Source organism: Rhinoraja longicauda, chromosome 10 (assembly GCF_053455715.1).
Source record: "Rhinoraja longicauda isolate Sanriku21f chromosome 10, sRhiLon1.1, whole genome shotgun sequence".
Classification (NCBI taxonomy): Eukaryota; Metazoa; Chordata; class Chondrichthyes; order Rajiformes; family Arhynchobatidae; genus Rhinoraja; species Rhinoraja longicauda.
Genome location: NC_135962.1, coordinates 60439922 through 60459492, shown reverse-complemented (window position 1 = coordinate 60459492; position 19571 = coordinate 60439922). Strand labels below are relative to the sequence as shown.

The 19571-nt window shown below is 48.5% G+C and overlaps 1 protein-coding gene across 2 annotated transcripts in view; it reads left to right on the top strand.

Moving 5' to 3' along the window:
• Positions 1-19571, top strand: part of brf1b (BRF1 general transcription factor IIIB subunit b) — a 308241-nt gene that overhangs the window by 247595 nt on the left and 41075 nt on the right. For both annotated transcript variants that reach the window (XM_078406970.1, XM_078406969.1), the window contains exon 12: positions 18430-18491. In XM_078406970.1, coding sequence (XP_078263096.1) covers positions 18430-18491 — 62 coding nt within the window. The remainder of the gene's footprint in view (positions 1-18429; positions 18492-19571) is intronic.

The following is a 19571-nucleotide window of genomic DNA, read 5'->3' as shown; positions in this document are numbered from 1 at the left end:
ATTGTCATGGCTGATCATCTAAAATCAGTTCCCCGTTCCTGCTTTTCCACATATCCCTTGAGTCCTTTAGCCCTAAGAGCAATATCTAACTCTCTTGAAAACATCCAGTGAATCGGCCTCCACTGCCTTCTGTGGCAGAGAATTCCACAGATTCACAACTCTTTGGGTGAAGAAGTTTTTCCTCATCTCAGTCCTAAATGGCCTCCCCTTATTCTTAAACTGTGACTCCTGGTTCTGGACTCCCCCAACATCGGGATATTTTTCCTGCATCTAGCCTGTCCAATCCTTAAAGAATTTTATATGTTTCTATAAGATCCCCTCTCATCCTTCTAAATTCCAGTGAATACAAGCCCAGCTGATCCATTCTTTCATCATATGTCAGTCCCGCCATCCCAGGAATTAACCTGGTGAACCTACGCTGCACTCCCTCAATGGCAAGAATGGCCTTCCTTAAATTAGAAGACCAAAATTGCACACAGTACTCCAGGTGCGGTCTCAAAAGGGCCCTGTACAACTGCAGTAGGACCTCCGTGCTCCTAAACTCAAATCCTCTCACAATGAAGGCCAACATGCCATTGGCTTTCTTCATTGCCTGCTGTACCTGCATGTTTACTTTCAGTGACTGATGTACAAGCACACCCAGGTCTCGTTGCACCTCCTCTTTTCCTAATCTGACACCATTCAGATAATCATCTCCCTTCCTGTTCTTGCCACTAAAGTGGATAACCTCACATTTATCCACATTATACTGCATCGACCATGTATCTGCCCACTCACCCAACCTATCCAAGTCATCCTGCAGCCTCATAGCATCCTCATCACAGCTCACACTGCCCCCAGCTTTGTGTCATCAGCAAACTTAGAGATATTACATTTAATTCCCTTGTCTAAATCGTTAATATATATTGTAAATAGCTAGGGTCCCAGCACTGAGCCTTGTGGTACCCCACTAGTCTCCGCCTGCCATTCTGAAAAGGACCCATTAATCCCCACTCTTTGCTTCCTGTCTGCCAACCAATTCTCTATCCATGTCAATACCCTACCCCCAATACCATGTGCTCTAATTTTGCCCACTAATCTCTTGTGTGGGACCTTGTCAAAGGCTTTTTGAAAGTCCAGATACACCACATCCACTGGCTCTCCCTTATCCATTCTACTTGTTACATCCTCAAAATTCCAGAAGATTAGTCAAGCATGATTCCCCTTCATAAATCCATGCTGACTTTGACCGACCCTGTAGACACAGAGTGCTGGAGTAACTCAGCGGGTCAGGCAGCATCTCTGGAGAGAAGGAATGGGTGATGTTTCGGGTCGAGACCCTTCTTCAGACTGCATGGTCACATTATGACCGATCCAGTCACTGCTTTCCAAATGCGCTGCGATTACATCTTTAATAATTGACTCCAGCATCCTTCCCACCACCGATGTCAGGCTAACTGGTCTATAATTCCCTGCTTTCTCTCTCCCTCCTTTCTTAAAAGTGGGATAACATTAGCTACTCTCCAGTCCACAGGAACTGATTCAGAATCTATAGAACATTGGAAAATGATCACCAATGCATCCACGATTTCTTGAGCCACCTCCTTGAGTACTCTGGGATCAGACCATCAGACCCTGGGGATTTATCTGCCTTCAGCCCCAACAGTTTAACTAACATCATTTCCTGACTAATGTGGATTCTCTTCAGTTCCTTCCTCCCACTAGATCCTCAGTCCCCTAGTATTTCTGGGAGATTGTTTGTGTCTTCCTTAGTGAAGACAGAACTAAAGCACTCGTTTAACTGTTCTGCCATTTCCTTGTTTCCCATTATAAATTCACCTGTCTCTGACTGTAAGGGACCTACATTTGTCCACTAATCTTTTCCTTTTTACATATCTGAAGAAGCTTTTACACAGTTTTTATATTCCCCGCAAGCTTTCTTTCATGCTCTTTCCCCCCCTCTTCATAAACCCCTTTGTCCTCCTCTGTTGAGTTCTAAATGTCTCCCAGTCCTCCAGTTTGCCGCTTCCTCTGGCCAATTTATATGCCTCTTCCTTGGATTTAACACTATCCTTGACTTCCCTCGTTAACCACGGTTGAGCCGCCTTCCCCGTTTTATTTTTCCGCCAATGACCCAATACGTTATCGATCCATGCTCCCTCGAGATGCTGGCTAACCGCTGAGTTACTCCAGCATGTTGTGTCTTGTTTTGAATAATTAAACCTTTGTCAATGAGTCAGTGCAGGTGTTTCCAGTGGTGGAAGGGTGGAAGCTCAAGTTAAATGTGGAGGTTGGAATGGAAGGCATTTCTTTGCAGACGTTGCAAGGGTTAAAGGCACTCTTTCAGAGTGACTGATTGAAGCAGCAGGTTGCTCAATAATCAAGAGCAGATTGGACCAGTGATTGTCAGGAAAGGGATGAGAGACATGCACTGAGCATTAGGGCGGCACGGTGGCACAGCGGGTAGAGCTGCTGCCATACAGCGACAGACCCAGGTTCCATCCTGGCCTCAGGTGCTGTCTGTGTGTGGACTTTACACTTTAGACAATAAACAAGAGACAATAGGTGCAGGAGGAGGCCATTCGGCCCTTCGAGCCAGCACCACCATTCACTGTGATCATGGCTGATCATCCACAATCAGTACCCCGTTCCTGCCTTCTCCCCATACCCCCTGACTCCGCTATCCGTAAGAGCTCTCTCTAACTCTCTCTTGAAAGCATCCAGAGAATTGGCCTCCACTGCCTTCTGAGGCAGAGAATTCCACAGATTCACAACTCTCTGGGAGTTTCCGTTCTAAATGGCCTACCTCTTATTCCTAAACTGTGGCCCCTGGTTCTGGACTCGCCCAACATCGGGAACATGTTTCCTGCTATGTTTCCTTTCTCCGAGTGGCCGCGTGGGTTCCCTCCGGGTACTCCGGTTTCCACCCACATCCCAAAGACATGCTGGATTGTAAGTTAATTGGCCGATTGTGCAGGGAGTGAGTGGATAGAAACTGGGATAACATAGAACTAGTGTGAACGGGCAGTCACAGCAGCTGTTCTTCAAGAATTGTGAAGGTTAATTTAATTTAGTTTCATTTAGTTTAGCTTAGTTTATTATTGTTACGTGTAGATTTTAGATTTAGATTTAAAGATACAGCGCAGAAACAGGCCCTTCGGCCCACCGGGTCCGCGCCGACCAGCGATCCCCGCACACTAACACTATCCTACACACACTAGGGACAATTTTTACATTTGCCCAGCCAATTAACCTACAAACCTGTACGTCTTTGGAATGTGGGAGGAAACCGAAGATCTCGGAGAAAACCCACGCAGGTCACGGGGAGAACGTACAAACTCCGTACGGACAGCACCCGTAGTCAGGATCGAACCTGAGTCTCCGGCGCAGCATTCGCTGTAAGGCAGCAACTCTACCGCTGCGCCACCGTGTCACTGAGGTACAGTGAAAGGCTTGTGTGGGAAGACACTGCAGGTGCTGGTTTACACCAAAGATAGACACAGAATGCTGGAGTAACTCAGCGCAGCATCTCTGGAGAGAAGGAATGAGTGACGTTTCAGATCAAGAGCGCCTGAAGAAGGGTCTCGACCCGAAACGTCACGCATTCCGTCTCTCCAGAGATGCTGCCTGTCCCGCTGAGTTACTCCAGCATTCTGTGTCTATCTTTGGTTTAAACCAGCATCTGCAGTTCCTTCCTGCGTAGTTAGTTAATTAGTTGGTCTAGTTTATTATCGCGTGTGCCAAGGTTTTTTGCATTGAAAAGCTTATTTTGTTGCGTGCTCTCCAGTCAGCAGGAAGACTAGACGTGATTATAATCAAACAGAGATTCTCTTTGAGGGTTACTGATCAAAGCAGAGGTGAGCCGAACAATCAGGAGAAGGTTGGAGCAGTGAGTGCAGGGGACGAGGGGACTGAGCATGCAACACTGTGACTGGAGTGCAGAGTAAACACCCTGCGGTCTCGCTGGGCTATCTGATTTCCCCGTTGAAACCTCTCTGCCTTTCTGTTGCCAGCATCTCTCCACAATGATTGTCAAAAAAGCACCTGATTGCCTGCAGGGCCTGTGGACAGGGGGGCTTTGTGTGCGCTCTGTGAAACTGCAGTGAATGGGAAGCAGTTGTGCTGCGGATGATGCAGGTGGGTGGGTGTAGGCTGGGCACTGTGTACAGTGGGAGTGGATGACACACTTGGACAGAGCGTGGACAAGGTGACGTTGATTCATTGCTTATCCTTTACAGTGAAGGGTGAACTTCTGTTCATTTTCAGGATGAAAGCATTGCAGATAAACATGCATTTACACCGATCAGCCAAAACATTATGACCTGATGAGCCAAAACATTATGACCACCTGCCTAATATGCTGTTAGACAATAGACAATAAACAATAGGTGCAGGAGGAGGCCATTCGGCCCTTCGAGCCAGCACCGCCATTCAATGTGATCATGGCTGATCATTCTCAATCAGTACCCCGTTCCTGCCTTCTCCCCATACCCCCAGACTCCGCTATCCTTAAGAGCTCTATCTAGCTCTTTCTTGAAAGCATTCAGAGAATTGGCCTCCACTGCCTTCTGAGGCAGAGAATTCCACAGCTGTTGGTCCTCCGTGTGCAGCCCCATACACAGCAGGGTGCGATGCACTGTGTATTGTGACACATTCCCCCCGTGACCACCATTAACATTTTCTGTGACTTGTGCCACAGTCGACCTTCTGTCGGTTCGGACCAGACGGGATAGCCTTCGTTGCCCTCGCGCATCGATGAGTCTTGGGCGCCCAACACCCTGTCTGTCGCCGGTTTGTGGTTTGTCCCTCCTCGGACCACTGTCGGTCGGTTCTCACCACTGCTGACCGGGAGCACCCCACAAGCCTTGCCGTTTCAGAGATGCTCTGACCCAGTCGTCTGGCCATAACAATTTGGCCCTTGTCAAAGTCGCTCAGGTCTTTACTCCTGCCCATTGCTCCTGCATCCAACACATCAACTTCAAGAACTGACTGTTCACTTGCTGCCTAATATATCCCACCCTTGACAGGTGCCATTATAACAAGATAATCAATGTTATCCACTTCGCCTGTCAGTGGTCGTAATGTTTTGGTTGATTGGTGCATTTCCGCCCGTCTCAAGATGATGAACTGTTTGGGTGCCAACCCTACGGTCTGTGGGGACGTGTGAGGTGTGGGGACGTGTAAGGTGTGGGAACATGTGATGTGTGGGGACGTGTGAGGTGTGGGGACGTGTGAGGATAGGGCAGCAGCGTTCCTTCCTACAGGAGATGGGGTGAATCAGTTGACACCTGCAGCACACCCGGTTCGATCCTGACCTTGGGCTCTGTCTGTGTGGAGTTTGCACTTTCTCCATGTGACATTGTGACCTTCCATAAGATGCTCTGGTTTCCTGCCACATCCCAACGATGGACAACTAACCCGATAGACACAAAAAGCTGGAGTAACTCACCGGGACAAGCAGCATATCTGGAGAAGGAATGGGTGACGTTTCAGGTCGAAACACTTCTTCAGCCCCCCTTCTTCGGTTTAAACCAGCATCTGCAGTTCCTTCTTACATGATGCACAACTAACAGGGTCTTTGCTATGCTGCAACTCCAAGACGACTTCAAGCAACAACTACAGCTTTTGACCTTATGAGCACCAGAGAGTTGTGAATCTGTGGAATTCTCTGCCACAGAAGGCAGTGGAGGCCAATTCGCTGGATGTTTTCAAGAGAGAGTTAGATTCAGCTCTTAGGGCTAACGGAATCAAGGGATATGGGGAGAAAGCAGGAACGGGGTAGTGATTGTGGATGATCAGCCATGATCATATTGAATGGCGATGCTGGCTTGAAGGGCCGAATGGCCTCCTCCTGCACCTATTTCTATGTTTCTATGTAACATGTTGCCACTAGTGTGGGCAGGTGACAAAAGAATTGGAGGGGAATTGATGGGAATGATTGAGAAAATAGGTTCCTGAGATTAGTAACAATACAGTTCAGTGGCAAATCCTGCCATACATTGGGCAGTCATATTACATATAGGAGTGTAAGGTAGTAGACAACACCATCTTACTGCGGTACTCAGATACTGGTACAGACTCAATCAGCCAAGTGGCCACCTTTGGTATGAAAAGAAATATGAAAGTACAAAATATGGCTTAGAAATTTAGCATAGATATAGCACAGACCCGAAACGTCATCCATTCCTTCTCTCCAGAGATGCTGCCTGACCCGCTGAGTTACTCCAGCATTTTGTGCCTACCTTCGATTTAAACCAGCGTCTGCAGTTTTTTCCTGCCAGTAATTGAGAGATACAGGCAGAGGGAAGGAACTGTCCTGGACCATTACTCGTTTTTCCTTTTCATAAGCTGCTTCCCTCCAGCGAATGTGCATCAGGATTCCTTGAAATGCTCTTCAACAACTTTGATCCCGGGACTTCAAGCAATGTGCGTGCCCCGCTGAGACCTCCTTCAAAAGTTGAAGCATTATAGAAGGTTATGCTATATAAGAAAATAACTGCAGATGCTGGTACAAATCAAAGGTATTTATTCACAAAATGCTGGAGTAACTCAGCAGGTCAGGCAGCATCTCAGGAGAGAAGGAATGGGTGACGTTTCGGGTCGAGGCCCTTCTTCAGACTGATGTCAGGGGGGCGGGCATTTATAGTGATACAAGGCACCAGCTTATTCACTTCACCCGCGCTGATGTCAAAGCACCATTCTCACGTATGCTTGCATCTTTGACAATAAACAATAGGTGCAGGAGGAGGCCATTCGACCATTCGAGCCAGCACCGCCATTCAATGTGATCATGGCTGATCATTCTCAATCAGTACCCCGTTCCTGCCTTCTCCCCATACCCCCTGACTACGCTATCCTTACGAGCTCTATCTAGCTCTCTCTTGAATTCATTCAGAGAATTGGCCTCCACTGCCTTCTGAGGCAGAGAATTCCACAGATTCACAACTCTCTGACTGAAAAAGTTTTTCCTCATCTCCGTTCTAAATGGCCTACCCCTTATTCTTAAACTGTGGCCCCTGGTTCTGGACTCCCCCAACATTGGGAACATGTTTCCTGCCTCTAACGTGTCCAATCCCTTAATAATCTTATACGTTTGTGATAAGATCTCCTCTCATCCTTCTAAATTCCAGTGTATACAAGCCTAATATATCTTATATCACTTGGAAAACTACATGCCCTAAATCATGCATTGCCATTTTACTTCCCAGCTGTGGCTTGGTGAGAGCATCGAATTTAGAACAGTGCAGCACAGGGACAGGCCATTCGGCCCACAGTTGATCGCCCATCCACACTAGTTCTATGTTATCCCACTTCCTCATCCACTCCCCACACACCAGGGCCAATTAACCGACAAACCCCGCAGGTCATAGAGTCATAGAGTGACACAGTGTGGAAACAGGCCCTTCGGCCCAACTCGCCCACACCAACCAGCTACCCTAACCCACCTGCCTGCACTTGGTCCATATCCCTCCAAACCTGTCCTATCCATGTACCCGTCCAACTGTTTCTTAAATGATGGGATAGTCCCAGCCTCAACCACTTCCTCTGGCAGCTCGTTCCATACACCCACCACCCTCTGTGTGAAAAAGTTACCCCTCGGATTCCTATTAAATCTTTTCCCCTTCACCATGAACCTATGTCCTCTGGTCCTTGATTCCCCGACTCTGAGTAAAAGACTCTGTGCGTCTACCCAATCTATTCCTCTCATGATTTTGTACACCTCTGTAAGATCTCCCCACAATGGGGTAGAGGTGAATCGGACAGTACCCTAGCTTATAGAAGGGCCGTTCAGAAGCCTGATAACAGAGGGGAAGATGCTGATAACAGAGGGGAAGAGCGGGGAGAGGGGAAGAGCGGGGAGAGGGAGGAATTGGAGGTACAGCTGGCGTCGTTGGCCAGTAAGCCCCTGGTGCAGGCACAGCGCGGTGTAGAGCTGTGGTCGGCTCTGGAGTGTCAGTCAGCGTCTGAACAGGCAGCAATGTAGCCCACATGATGGGGAGCAGGTGGGTTCCATGTGGCACTGGAGTGGGTGGTGAGTGAGTGAGTGAGTCACTGCTGTTCTGTACAAAATGCGTTTACATTCCACCCCCACGTGTCCTGCCCTTTCCCCACCCCCTGCCTCCCTTGCCCCCGTTCAGCTGCCACTGGTGACATTTTAATGTGTGTTGTTTAGTTACCTGTTTTATTCCTTCCCAGTTAAAAGAAACACGCTGTTAAATGTAATCACCATGTTTATGAGACATTTAAACAGATACTTAAATAGGCATTCATACATAGAATCATCCGGCATGGAAACAGGCTTTTTGTCCCAACTCATCCATGCCAACCAAGATGTCGCCCGTATGAAGTGTGTGGACCTCCACAGTGGAGACAACACCTCGCCCGTATGCGTCTCTGGCGCTCGGCCTCGCTCAGCCTGGTGCGGCCAATCTGCATAGGCTCCCCCTCCACTGGATCCGGACCGGGATGCCTGGGACTTCTTCCACCAGAGGGAAGTGAGACAATCAGCTGACTGTGACGAGAGGGGTGTGCTGGGTCAGGACACTGTTTGAGAGCTGCCCCGTACCCTGACATCAGTCTGAAGAAGGGTCTCGACCCGAATAGTTACATAAAGAAAACAAAGCACAGATGGTATAAAGACAGATAGATTCTCGATCTGAAATCTCACCCATTCCTTCTCTCCCGAGATGAAACACACCCTTCACCCCATCTTGCCCATGCCAACCATGATGCTCCATCTACGCCAGTCCCACCTGGCTGCGTTTGGCCCCTATGCCTATAACCCTTGAATATATACACAAAATGCTGGAGTAACTTATCTGGAGTAACTTATCAGGTCAGGCAGCATCTCTGGAGAAAAGGAATAGGTAGGGTTGCCAACTGTCCCGTATTAGCCGGGACATCCCGTATTTTGGGCTAAATTGGTTTGTCCTGTATGGGACCGCCCTTGTCCCGTATTAGGCCCGGACAGTGGTGTGAATTGGTGTGAGTTATGAATCTGTTGAACTCACTGCCACAGAAGGCAGTGGAGGCCAATTCACTGGGTGCTTTCACGAGAGAGATATAGCTCTTAGGGCTAATGGAATCAAAGGATAAGGGGAGAAAGCAGGAACGGGGCACTGATTTAGGATGACCAACCATGATCATATTGAACGGCGGTGCTGGCTTGAAGGGCCGAATGGCCTACTCCTGCATCTATTTTCTATACTTCACCCCTCATCCTCCTGCGCTCCAAGGAATAAAGTCCAAGTCTGCTCAACCTGCCCCTATAGCTCAGGACCGCGAGTCCTGGCAGCAACCTCGTAAACCTTCTCCGCACTCTTTCATGTACAAATGCAAAGCGAGCTTGGGAAGAGGAGCAAGTGATGGGGACAGTATTTATTCCACAGATCTGTTGGGTAGTCATGGTTGCAGTTCCCAATGCATTGATTCCAATCCAACCAGCTGTGGGATGTTGTGAGGATATAACAGAAGCTTCTTTCTTCCTTGACCGTGATAGAAACTTAGAAACATGGAAAATAGGTGCAGGAGGAGGCCATTTGGCCCTTCGAGCCAGCACCGCCATTCATTGTGATCATGGCTGATCATCCACAATCAGTAACCCATATCCCTTGATTCCACTAGCCTCTAGAGCTCTATCTAACTCTCTTTTAAACCCATCCAGTGATTTGGCCTCCACTGCCCTCTGTGGCAGAGAATTCCACAAATCCACAACTCTCTGGGTGAAAAAGTTTTTTCTCACCTCAGTTTTAAATGGCCTCCCCTTTATTCTTAGACTGTGGCCCCAGGTTCTGGACTCCCCCAACATTGGGAACATTTTTCCTGCATCTAGCTTGTCCAGTCCTTTTATAATTTTATACGTCTCTATTAGATCCCCTCTCATCCTTCTAAACTCCAGTGAATACAAGCCCAGTCTTTCCAATCTTTCCTCATATGACAGTCCTGCCATCCCGGGGATTAACCTGGTGAACCTACGCTGCACTGCCTCAATAGCAAGGACGTCCTTCCTCAAATTAAATAAAATAATCAAATAATTGATAAAATGCAGAGGGCTGATTGCTCCTCTGTAATTGAATCTGTGCACATCACTGCAGTTAAACCACATCCTTGACCTTCGAAAAGGACTGTATGGTAGATGCTTTACTAGGATGTTGCCAGGTATCGAGGGCCTGTGCTGTAGACAGTGGTTGTGCAGGCTAGGGCTTCATACCTTGGAGCACAGAAGGCTGAGGAATGATATCGAGGTGTTTCTAGAAAAGCAGAAGGGGAATAGATCGGGTGAATGCACCAAACACGTACAGCTTTATAGGTTAATTGGCTTTTGTAAATTGTCCCGAAGGTATCGGATAGTGTTAGTGTACGGGTGATCACTGGTCGGCGCAGACTCGGTGGGCAGAAGATCCTGTTTCCGCACTATAGAAACATAGAAAATAGGTGTAGGAGGAGGCCATTTGGCCATTCGAGCCAGCACCGCCATTCATTGTGATCATCGCTGATCGTCCACAATCAGTAACCCGTGCCTGCCTTCTCCCCATATCCCTTGATTCCACTAGCCCCTAGAGCTCTGTCTAACTTTCTTTTAAATGCATCCAGTGAATAGGCCTCCACTGCCTTATGTGGCAGAGAATGCCACAAATTCACAACTCTGGGTGAAAAAGTTCCTTCTCACCTCAGTTTTAAATGGCCTCCCCTTTATTCTTAGACTGTGGCCCCTGATTCTGGACTCCCCCAACATTGGGAACATTTTTCCTGCATCTAGCTTATCCGGTCCTTTTATAATTTTGTACGTCTCTATAAGATCCCCTCTCATCCTTCCAAACTCCAGTGAATACAAGCCCAGTCTTTCCAATCTTTCCTCATATGACAGTCACGCCATCCCGGGGATTAACCTGGTGAACCTACGCTGCACTGCCTCAATAGCAAGGACGTTCTTCCTCAAATTAGGAGACTAAAACTGAACACAATACTCCAGATGTGGCCTCACATAAGGGTGTTAGATCATTGAAAGTCTGGCAGGATAGTTTAGAGCGGCACGGTGGCGCAGCGGTAGAGTTGCTGCCTCACAGCGCCAGATACCCGGGTTCGATCCCGACTACGGGTGCTGCCTGTACGGAGTTTGTACGTTCTCCCCGTGACCTGCGTGGGTTTTCTTCGGTTTCCTCTCACACTCCAAACACATCCAGGTTTGTAGGTTAATTGGCTTGGTAAATGTAAAAATTGTCCCTAGTGGGTGTAGGATAGTGTTAATGTGCGGGGATCGCTGGTCGGCGCGGACCCGGTGGGCCAAAAGGACCTGTTTCCGCGCTGTATCTCTAAACTAAACTAAACTAAAATTCAAGGAGGCTACATGGAGAGTTTATGTAAAATAACATGGATCGGCTTCAGAGGAATCTGGATAATCACAAAGTAAAAGGATTCTGAAAGTGGGATGAAATAAGTTGTAGTGATTCCCTGTGGAGTATCAGCAGTGGTTTGCCTTGCCGCTGTGAAGCAAGGTAATGTGATGTGCAAAGGGACAGGCAGGCAGCTTCCAAACCCCCCTGTAACGATGCAGAAAGCCAACACCTGCAGCATCGTCCGCCCCCCTCTCCTGCCTCATCACCTGACCCTCGCTCGCCCAGACCCCCAGTCACATTTCACTGCCTGCTCGTGCGTTTATTTTCAACAGAAGCTGCCTTCATTAGGCAAACGGAAATCCAACTCGATACCGAGGCTTTTGCTCAGGTGTGCAGTCTTGCAGTGTGAATGTAGCTGGACTCGGTGCAGACTGAAACGCAGGAGGAGTCTGACAGAGTCCCACACCTGATGCCAATGTTCAATAGGTCAACTTCAATGGTGTTTTGTTTCTCACATCTGCAACTGCACAGTGAAATTCTTTTTGTATATACGCCGATCAGCCAAAACATTATGACCTGATGAGCCAAAACATTATGCCCACCAGCCTAATATGCTGTTGGTCCTCCGTGTGCAGCCCCATACGCAGCAGGGTGCGATGCACTGTGTATTGTGACACATTCCTCCCGTGACCACCATTGGCTTCGGCTGTACTTCGGGAACATATATACTAGACCAAGTGGACCCGTTGGGCCCAAACCTCTCCTGCATTGGTGCAGCACCCTCTCCTCCCCCCCTCTCTCCCTCCCCTCCCCCCCCCCCACTTCCCCTTCCCCCTCTCTTATCCACCCTCCTCCCCCTTCCCTCCCTCCCCACCTCCCTCCTCCCTCCCGAAGAGATAGATTTAAACTTTAAAATGTGAATAACTTTAAAAATATAACACCGATTAAAGCTACTAGCTTTACCATTAAGGTAGGCCTAAAATTGTCAAGCTGTCGTGTACCGTTTTGGCTGTAGTTCGATCACAAATAAACAAACGAGAGTTTTAGTATATAGATAGATAGATAGAGTAGCTGTAATGAGAGCTTGGAGAAACTTGGATGTCCAGGAAAGAACTGCAGATGCTGGTTTATACTGAAAGTAGACACAAAGTGCTGGAATAGGTCAGATCAGGCAGCATCTCTGGATAAAAAGGATGGTTGACTTTTCGGGTCGGGAACCTGAAGAATCCAAAACATCACCCATCCTTTTCCTCCACAGATGCTGCCTGACCCGCTGAGTTACTCCAGCACTCTGTGAAACGTCACCTATCCATGTTCTCCACACATGCAGCCTCACCCGCTGAGTTACTCCGGCACTCTGTGTCTATCTTTGGAGAAACTTGGATTGTTTTCTCAGGAGTGTCAGAGGCTGAGAGGAGACCTGATAGAAGTTTATAAAATAATGAGAGGTGCAGTTAGAGTAAGGCGTAGCTTTGAGGTGAGAGGGGCAAAGATTAATGGAGATGTCGGGTCAGGTTTTTTACACAGAGGGTGGTGGGTGCCTGGGACACGCTGCCAGGGGTGGTGTTGGAGGCAGACACCATAGTGGCGTTTAAGAGGCTGTTAGATAGGCACATGGATATGCAAGGAATGGAGGGATATGGATCACATGCAGGCAGAGGGCAGCACGGTGGCGCAGCGGTAGGGTTTCTGCCTTACAGCGAATGCAGCGCCGGAGACCCGGGTTCCATCCCGACTAAGGGCGCTGTCTGTATGGACTTTGTACGTTGCCCCCGTGACCTGCGTGGGTTTTCTCCGAGATCTTCGGTTTCCTCGCACACTCCAAAGAAGTACAGGTTTGTAGGTTAATTGGCTTGGTAAATGTAAAAATTGTCCCTAGTGGGTGTCGGATACTGTTAATGTGCGTGGATCGCTGGGCGGCGCGGACCCGGTGGGCCGAATGGGCCTGTTTCCGCGCTGTATCTCTAAACTGAGTTTAACTTGGCATGGTGGTTGGCACGGACATTGTGGGTGAACTGTGCCCGTTCCTGTGCTGGACTGTTCCATGTTCCATTCACCGAGCCCTGGCAGGGATTGAAAATTTCCTGGACATAAGTTCATAAGTGATAGGAGCAGAATTAGGCCATTCGGCCCATCAAGTCCACTCCGCCATTCAATCATGGCTGATCTATCTCTCCCTCCTAACCCCATTCTCCTGCCTTCCCCCCATAATCCCTGACACCCGTACTGATCAACAATCTATCTACTGTATCCCTGCCTTAAAAATATTCATTGGCGGCCTCCACCGCCTTCAGTGGCAATGAATTCCACATACTTTATACCATTCATCTCAACCTCTTTGTCACAAGGTTCTTTGTCATATGTGAGTTTAATATTTAGTATCAACTAGACGAGCCGTGGACCCGTTGGGTTCCCGCTGTGACAGTGGGTCATGAAAAATAAAGACACACGATTTTAATATTGAACGGTCAAACTTTAACTTGAAGAAAATTTGAGCATTTACCTCAGGAATCATCGTTCAACGAAGCACGCGTTTAATGACAACTTTGAACACGGAAGCATTAGATCAAAATGGCGATGTTTATTTTATGGGGTACGTGTCCGAAATACCGCCAAAACGGCACATGATAGCGCAACAATTTGAACGAAACTTGATACTGCACACTGCAGGCCAATGGTGAGTAAGGTGGCCCTAAAATTGTCGCGCTATCGTCTACCGTTTTGGCTGCAGTTCAGGAACAAACAAACAAACAAACAAGAGTTTTAGTATATAGATACCCAGTGGTATGAACATTGACTTCTCCAACTTTAGAGAGTTCCTCTGTCCCTCTCTTCCCCTCCCCCTTCCCAGATCTCCCTCTATCTTCCTGTCTCCACCTATATCCTTCCTTTGTCCCGCCCCCCTGACATCAGTCGGAAGAAGGGTCTCGACCCGAAACGTCACCCATTCCTTCTCTCCTGAGATGCTGCCTGACCTGCTGAGTTACTCTAGCATTTTGTTAAAAAAATACCTTCGATTTGTACCAGCATCTGCAGTTATTTTCTTATAGTACATAGATAGCTTTGTTTTTTTTGCAAGGTGAGATGTTGTGAAGGTGACCTGAGGGGGTGAGCCATTGCTGCCGATTACTTGCCGGTCTCGGTGGAGCCTGCTCTACTGATACCGTGCTCCAGGGAGTGTTTAATGGAGGCAAGTTAGATCTGCAGAGAGAGGGGGGGAAGCACACAGTACGACTTAGATAATGCCATTCAGTTTTGCTCGAGGGCTGTGCTTAATCTTCCTCAGTTATATCTTTATCACAGTTATTTCCCGCACCGCTACGGAAAGTCTGCTGCAGCAGTCTGTGTGACTGACGGATTAGAGTCATAGTGTAGGAAATAAACTGCAGGTGCTGGTTCAAATCGAAGGTAGACACAAAATGCTGGAGTAACTCAGCGGGTCAGGCAGCATCTCAGGAGAGAAGGAATGGGTGATGTTTCGGACTCATAGAAACATAGCAAATAGGTGCAGGAGGAGGCCATTTGGCCCTTCGAGCCAGCACCGCCATTCACTGTGATCATGGCTGACCTTCCACAATCAGTAACCCGTGCCTGCCTTCTCCCCATTTACTTTGATTCCACTAGCCCCGAGAGCTCTATCGAACTCTCTTTTAAATTCATCCAGTAAATTGGCCTCCGCTGTCTTCTGTGGCAGAGAATTCCACAAATTCACAACTCTCTGGGTGAAAAAGTTTTGTTCTCACCTCAGTTCTAAATGGCCTCCCCTTAATTCTTAGACTGTGGCCCCTGGTTCTGGACTCCCCCAACATTGGGAACATTTTTCCTGTATCTAGCTTGTCCAGTCCTTTTATAATTGTACACGTTTCTGTAAGATCCCCTCTCATCCTTCTCAGGGTATATTCCAGACTGATTGTGATGTCTCATTCCAGGCTGATTGAACGATTTATGAGTTTAGGTTAGCCAGCTCCCACGGTGAGATTCACATCCACATCACCAGACCGGTAGTCCAAGCCGTTGTTTGTACAGTAACTGAAGCTCAGAGTTATCATAACCTTCTGCCTTGCTGTGGTTAGAAAGTGCTGAGTGCGTTACTCTTGCTGAAGACGTTCCTTCAGGCAGGGTGAGTGTGCTCCATGGTGCCAGCTCTTCACAAATGCTTCAGTCTAATCCATTTATCCATTCATGATGTGAGGATGAGATGAGCTCCCTTGTACCTGCTGCACCTGGCTTATGCTCGTTTGGGCTCCACATTTGAGGAAGGACACTCTTGTTATTCAGGGCGTGCAGCATAGGTTCACCAGGTTAATTCCCGGGACGGTGGGACTCTCGTATGTTGAAAGAATGGAGCGACTGGGCTTGTATACACTGGAATTTAGAAGGATGAGAGGGGACCTTATTGAAACATATCAGATTATTAAGGAATTAGGACACGCTAGAGGCTGGAAATGTGTTCCCAATGTTGGGAGAGTCCAGAACCAGGGGCGGAAAGTGGAGAAACTTTTTCACCCAGAGAATTGTGAATCCCAGCGTGGCACGGTGGCACATTGGTAGAGTTGTTGCCGTAAAGCATTTGCAGCGCCGGAGGCCCGGCTTTGACCCCGACCATGGGCGCTGTCTGTACAGGGTTTGTACGTTCTCCCAAAGACGTACGGGTTTGTAGGTTAATTGGCTTGGTGTAAAATTGTCCCTCGTGTGTGTCGGATAGTGTTAATGTGCGGGGGTCACTGGTCGGCATGGACTCGGTGGGCTGAAGGATCTGTTTCCGCGCTGTATCTCTAAACTAAACTAAATAAACTAATCCAAAGACGTACAGGTTTGTCGGTTAATTGGCTTTGGTAAAAATTGTGAATTGTCCCTCGTGTGTAGTGTGTGCTAGTGTAACAGGGATCACTGGTTGGCATGGACTCGGTGGGCCGAAGGGCCTGTTTCAGCGCTCTGTAGGGTCATAGACTCATACAGCAGAGAAACAGGCCCTTCGGCCCATCTTGCCCACACTGATGCCCCATCATCACTTGTCCACCTGCCTGCGTTTGGCCCATATCCCTCTAAACTTGTCCAATCCATGTACCTGTCAAAATGTTTCATAAAAGTTATGATAGTACCTGCCTAAACTACCTCCTCTCGCAGCTCGCCCAATATATTCACCACCCGCAGTGTGAGAACGTTACCCCTCAGGTACCTATTACATCCCCTCCCCCCCCCCCCCCCCCACATTAAACCTATGTCCTCTGGTACTCGGTTCTGTGCCTCTAAACTCCAACTCTAAAGGGGATGCCAGACTACTAGTTCATTAGGTCTAGCAGCAAATTAAGGCCATTCGGCCCATCATGTCTACTCCGCCATTCAATTAATGGCTGATCTATCTTTCCCTCTGAGCCCCATTCTCCTGCCTTCGCCCCATAACCCCTGACACCCTACCGAATCAAGAATCTATCAATCGCCACCTTAAAAATACCCAATGACTTGGCCTCCACCGCCCTCAGTTGCCGGTATATTGGGAAACACAATGTGCTGGAGTAACTTAGCGGGTCAGGCAGCATCTCGGGAGAGAAGGAATGGGTGATGTTTCAGGTCGAGACCCTTCTTCAGACTGACGTCAGAGGCGGGGGCAGGACAAAGATAGGATGTAGTCGGAGACAGTGAGACTAATGGGAGAACTGGGAAGGGGGAGGGGATAGAGAGGGAAAGCAGGGACTATCTGAAGTTAGAGAAGTCAATGTTCATACCGCTGGGGTGTAAACTGCCCAAGCGAAATATGAGGTGCTGTTCCACCAATTTGCGCTGGGCCTCACTCTGACAATGGAGGAGGCCCAGGACAGAAAGGTCAGTGTGGGAATGGGAGGGGGGAGTTACAGTGTTTAGCAACCGGGAGATCAGGTAGGTTGAGGCGGACTGTGGAGTTCAGAGAAACGATTGCCAAGTCTGCACTTGGTCTCGCCGATATACAGGAGTCCACAGATACAGCAGATGAGCTTGGAGGAAGTGCAAGTGAACCTCTGCCTAAACAGAAAAGACTGTCGGGGCCCTTGTATGGAGTCGAGGGGGGAAGTAAAGGGACAGGGGGAGTTGAAGTGCTGAACCACCAGGAGATCAGGTAGGTTAAGATGGAAACAAAGAAAATCTATTCTGTTTTGTAGTTTAGCACAATCTGCAGGCATTGCCACTTTCAATTCACTGCATATCTTGTATGTGTATGTGACAAATAAACTTGACTTGACTTGACTTGACTGGAGCGACTAGGCTTCTATACGCTGGCAATTAGAAGGATGAGAGGGGATCTTATCGAAACGTATAAGATTATTAAGGGGTTGGACACGTTAGAGGCAGGAAACATGTTCCTAATGTTGGGGGAGTCCAGAACCAGGGGCCACAGTTTAAGAATAAGGGGTAGGCCATTTAGAACGGAAATGAGGAAAAACTTTTTCAGTCAGAGAGTTGTGAATCTGTGGAATTCTCTGCCTCAGAAGGCAGTGGAGGCCAATTCTCTGAATGCATTCAAGAGAGAGCTTAGATTTAGATTTAGAGATACAGCGCGGAAACAGGCCCTTCGGCCCACCGGGTCCGCGCCGTCCAGCGATCCCCGCACATTAACGCTATCCTACGAGAAAACCCACGCAGGTCACGGGGAGAACGTACAAACTCCGTACAGACGGCGCCCGTAGTCAGGATCGAACCTGAGTCTCCAGCGCTGCATTCGCTGTAAGGCGGCAACTCTACCGCTGCACCACCGTGCCACCGTACCGTAGAGCTAGATAGACCTCTTAAGGATAGCGGAGTCAGGGGGCATGGGGAGAAGGCAGGAACGGGGTACTGATTGAGAATGATCAGCCGTGATCACATTGAATGGCGGTGCGTACAGGCTTGAAGGGCTGAATGGCCTCCTCCTGCACCTATTGTCTATTGTCTATTGACTGAACGGAGGTGACTCAGCGAAACAATCGCCGAGCCTGCGCTTGGTCTCGCCGATGTAGAGAGGTTGACACCTGGAACAGCGGGTACAGTGGATGAGGTACACCATCCACATCTGCTGCAGAGGCGGGTCAGGGGAGGTGAGCTACATCATGGACTCCTCACCAGATGCAGTGAAAATGCCTTTCATTCTCTCTCCACACAGGAGCCGATCCTCAGAAGGGTGAACTTGACCTGAGCGGCATTGATGACCATGAAATCGATAGGGTAAGCTCACAGTGCAGGCCTTTACAACCGGCGAACATGAGACTGTAGATCACCTCATGTACAAAAGGAGTGGACTAAACAATAACAGTTCTCTCGCCATCTGCACCAGCGAGTTGTCAGAATCTGGTTTCAACACTGTAATCACTTTTGATGGTTTCTCCTTTCTTTTTGTAGGTGCTCGTTTTGGGAGAAGTAACTTTATATAATAGTTTATTGTTACTCGATTCAGATTGGCGTGGGAGCGGGCGGTGTGGACAGATTGCTGGCTTATCAGCTCCACCAGCTGCACAATGGCCCGGCGCAGACAGACACAGGCCACAGTCTCCCTGCACTCTCTCTCTCTCTCTCTCTCTCTCTCTCTCTCTCTCTGCCCTCTGTGCCTAACCTTGGAGCATTAGATGGATCAATGTATGTTTGCTCGAGCTTTGGGTGTCATTGCGTCAGACAGCACGGCATCGGCCTTGACTCACACAGCTTTGGCGCAACTCAATGTTCCCAATGTTGGGCGAGTCCAGAACCAGGGGCCACAGTCTACGAATAAAGGGGAGGCCATTTAAAACTGAGGTGAGAAAAAAACATTTTCACCCAGAGAGTTGCGAGTTTGTGGAATTCTCTACCACAGAAGGCAGTGGAGGCCAATTCACTGGGTGAATTTAAAAGAGAGTTAGATAGAGCTCTAGGGGCTAGCGCAATCAAGGGATATGGGGAGAAGGCAGGCACGGGTTACTGATTGTGGATGATCAGCCATGATCACAATGAATGGCGGTGCTGGAGACCAAAACTGTACACAATACTCCAGATGTGGTCTCACCAGGGCCCTATACAACTGCAGAAGAACCTCTTTACTCCTATACTCAAATCCTCTCGTTATGAAGGCCAACATGCCATTAGCTTTCTTCACTGCCTGCTGTACCTGCACGCCAACTTTCGTGACTGGTGTACAAGGACACCCAGGTCTCGCTGCACCTCCCCCTTACCTAACCTAACTCCATTGAGATAATAATCTGCCTCCTTGTTTCTGCCGCCAAAGTGGATAACCTCACATTTATCTATATTATACTGCATCTGCCATGTATCTGC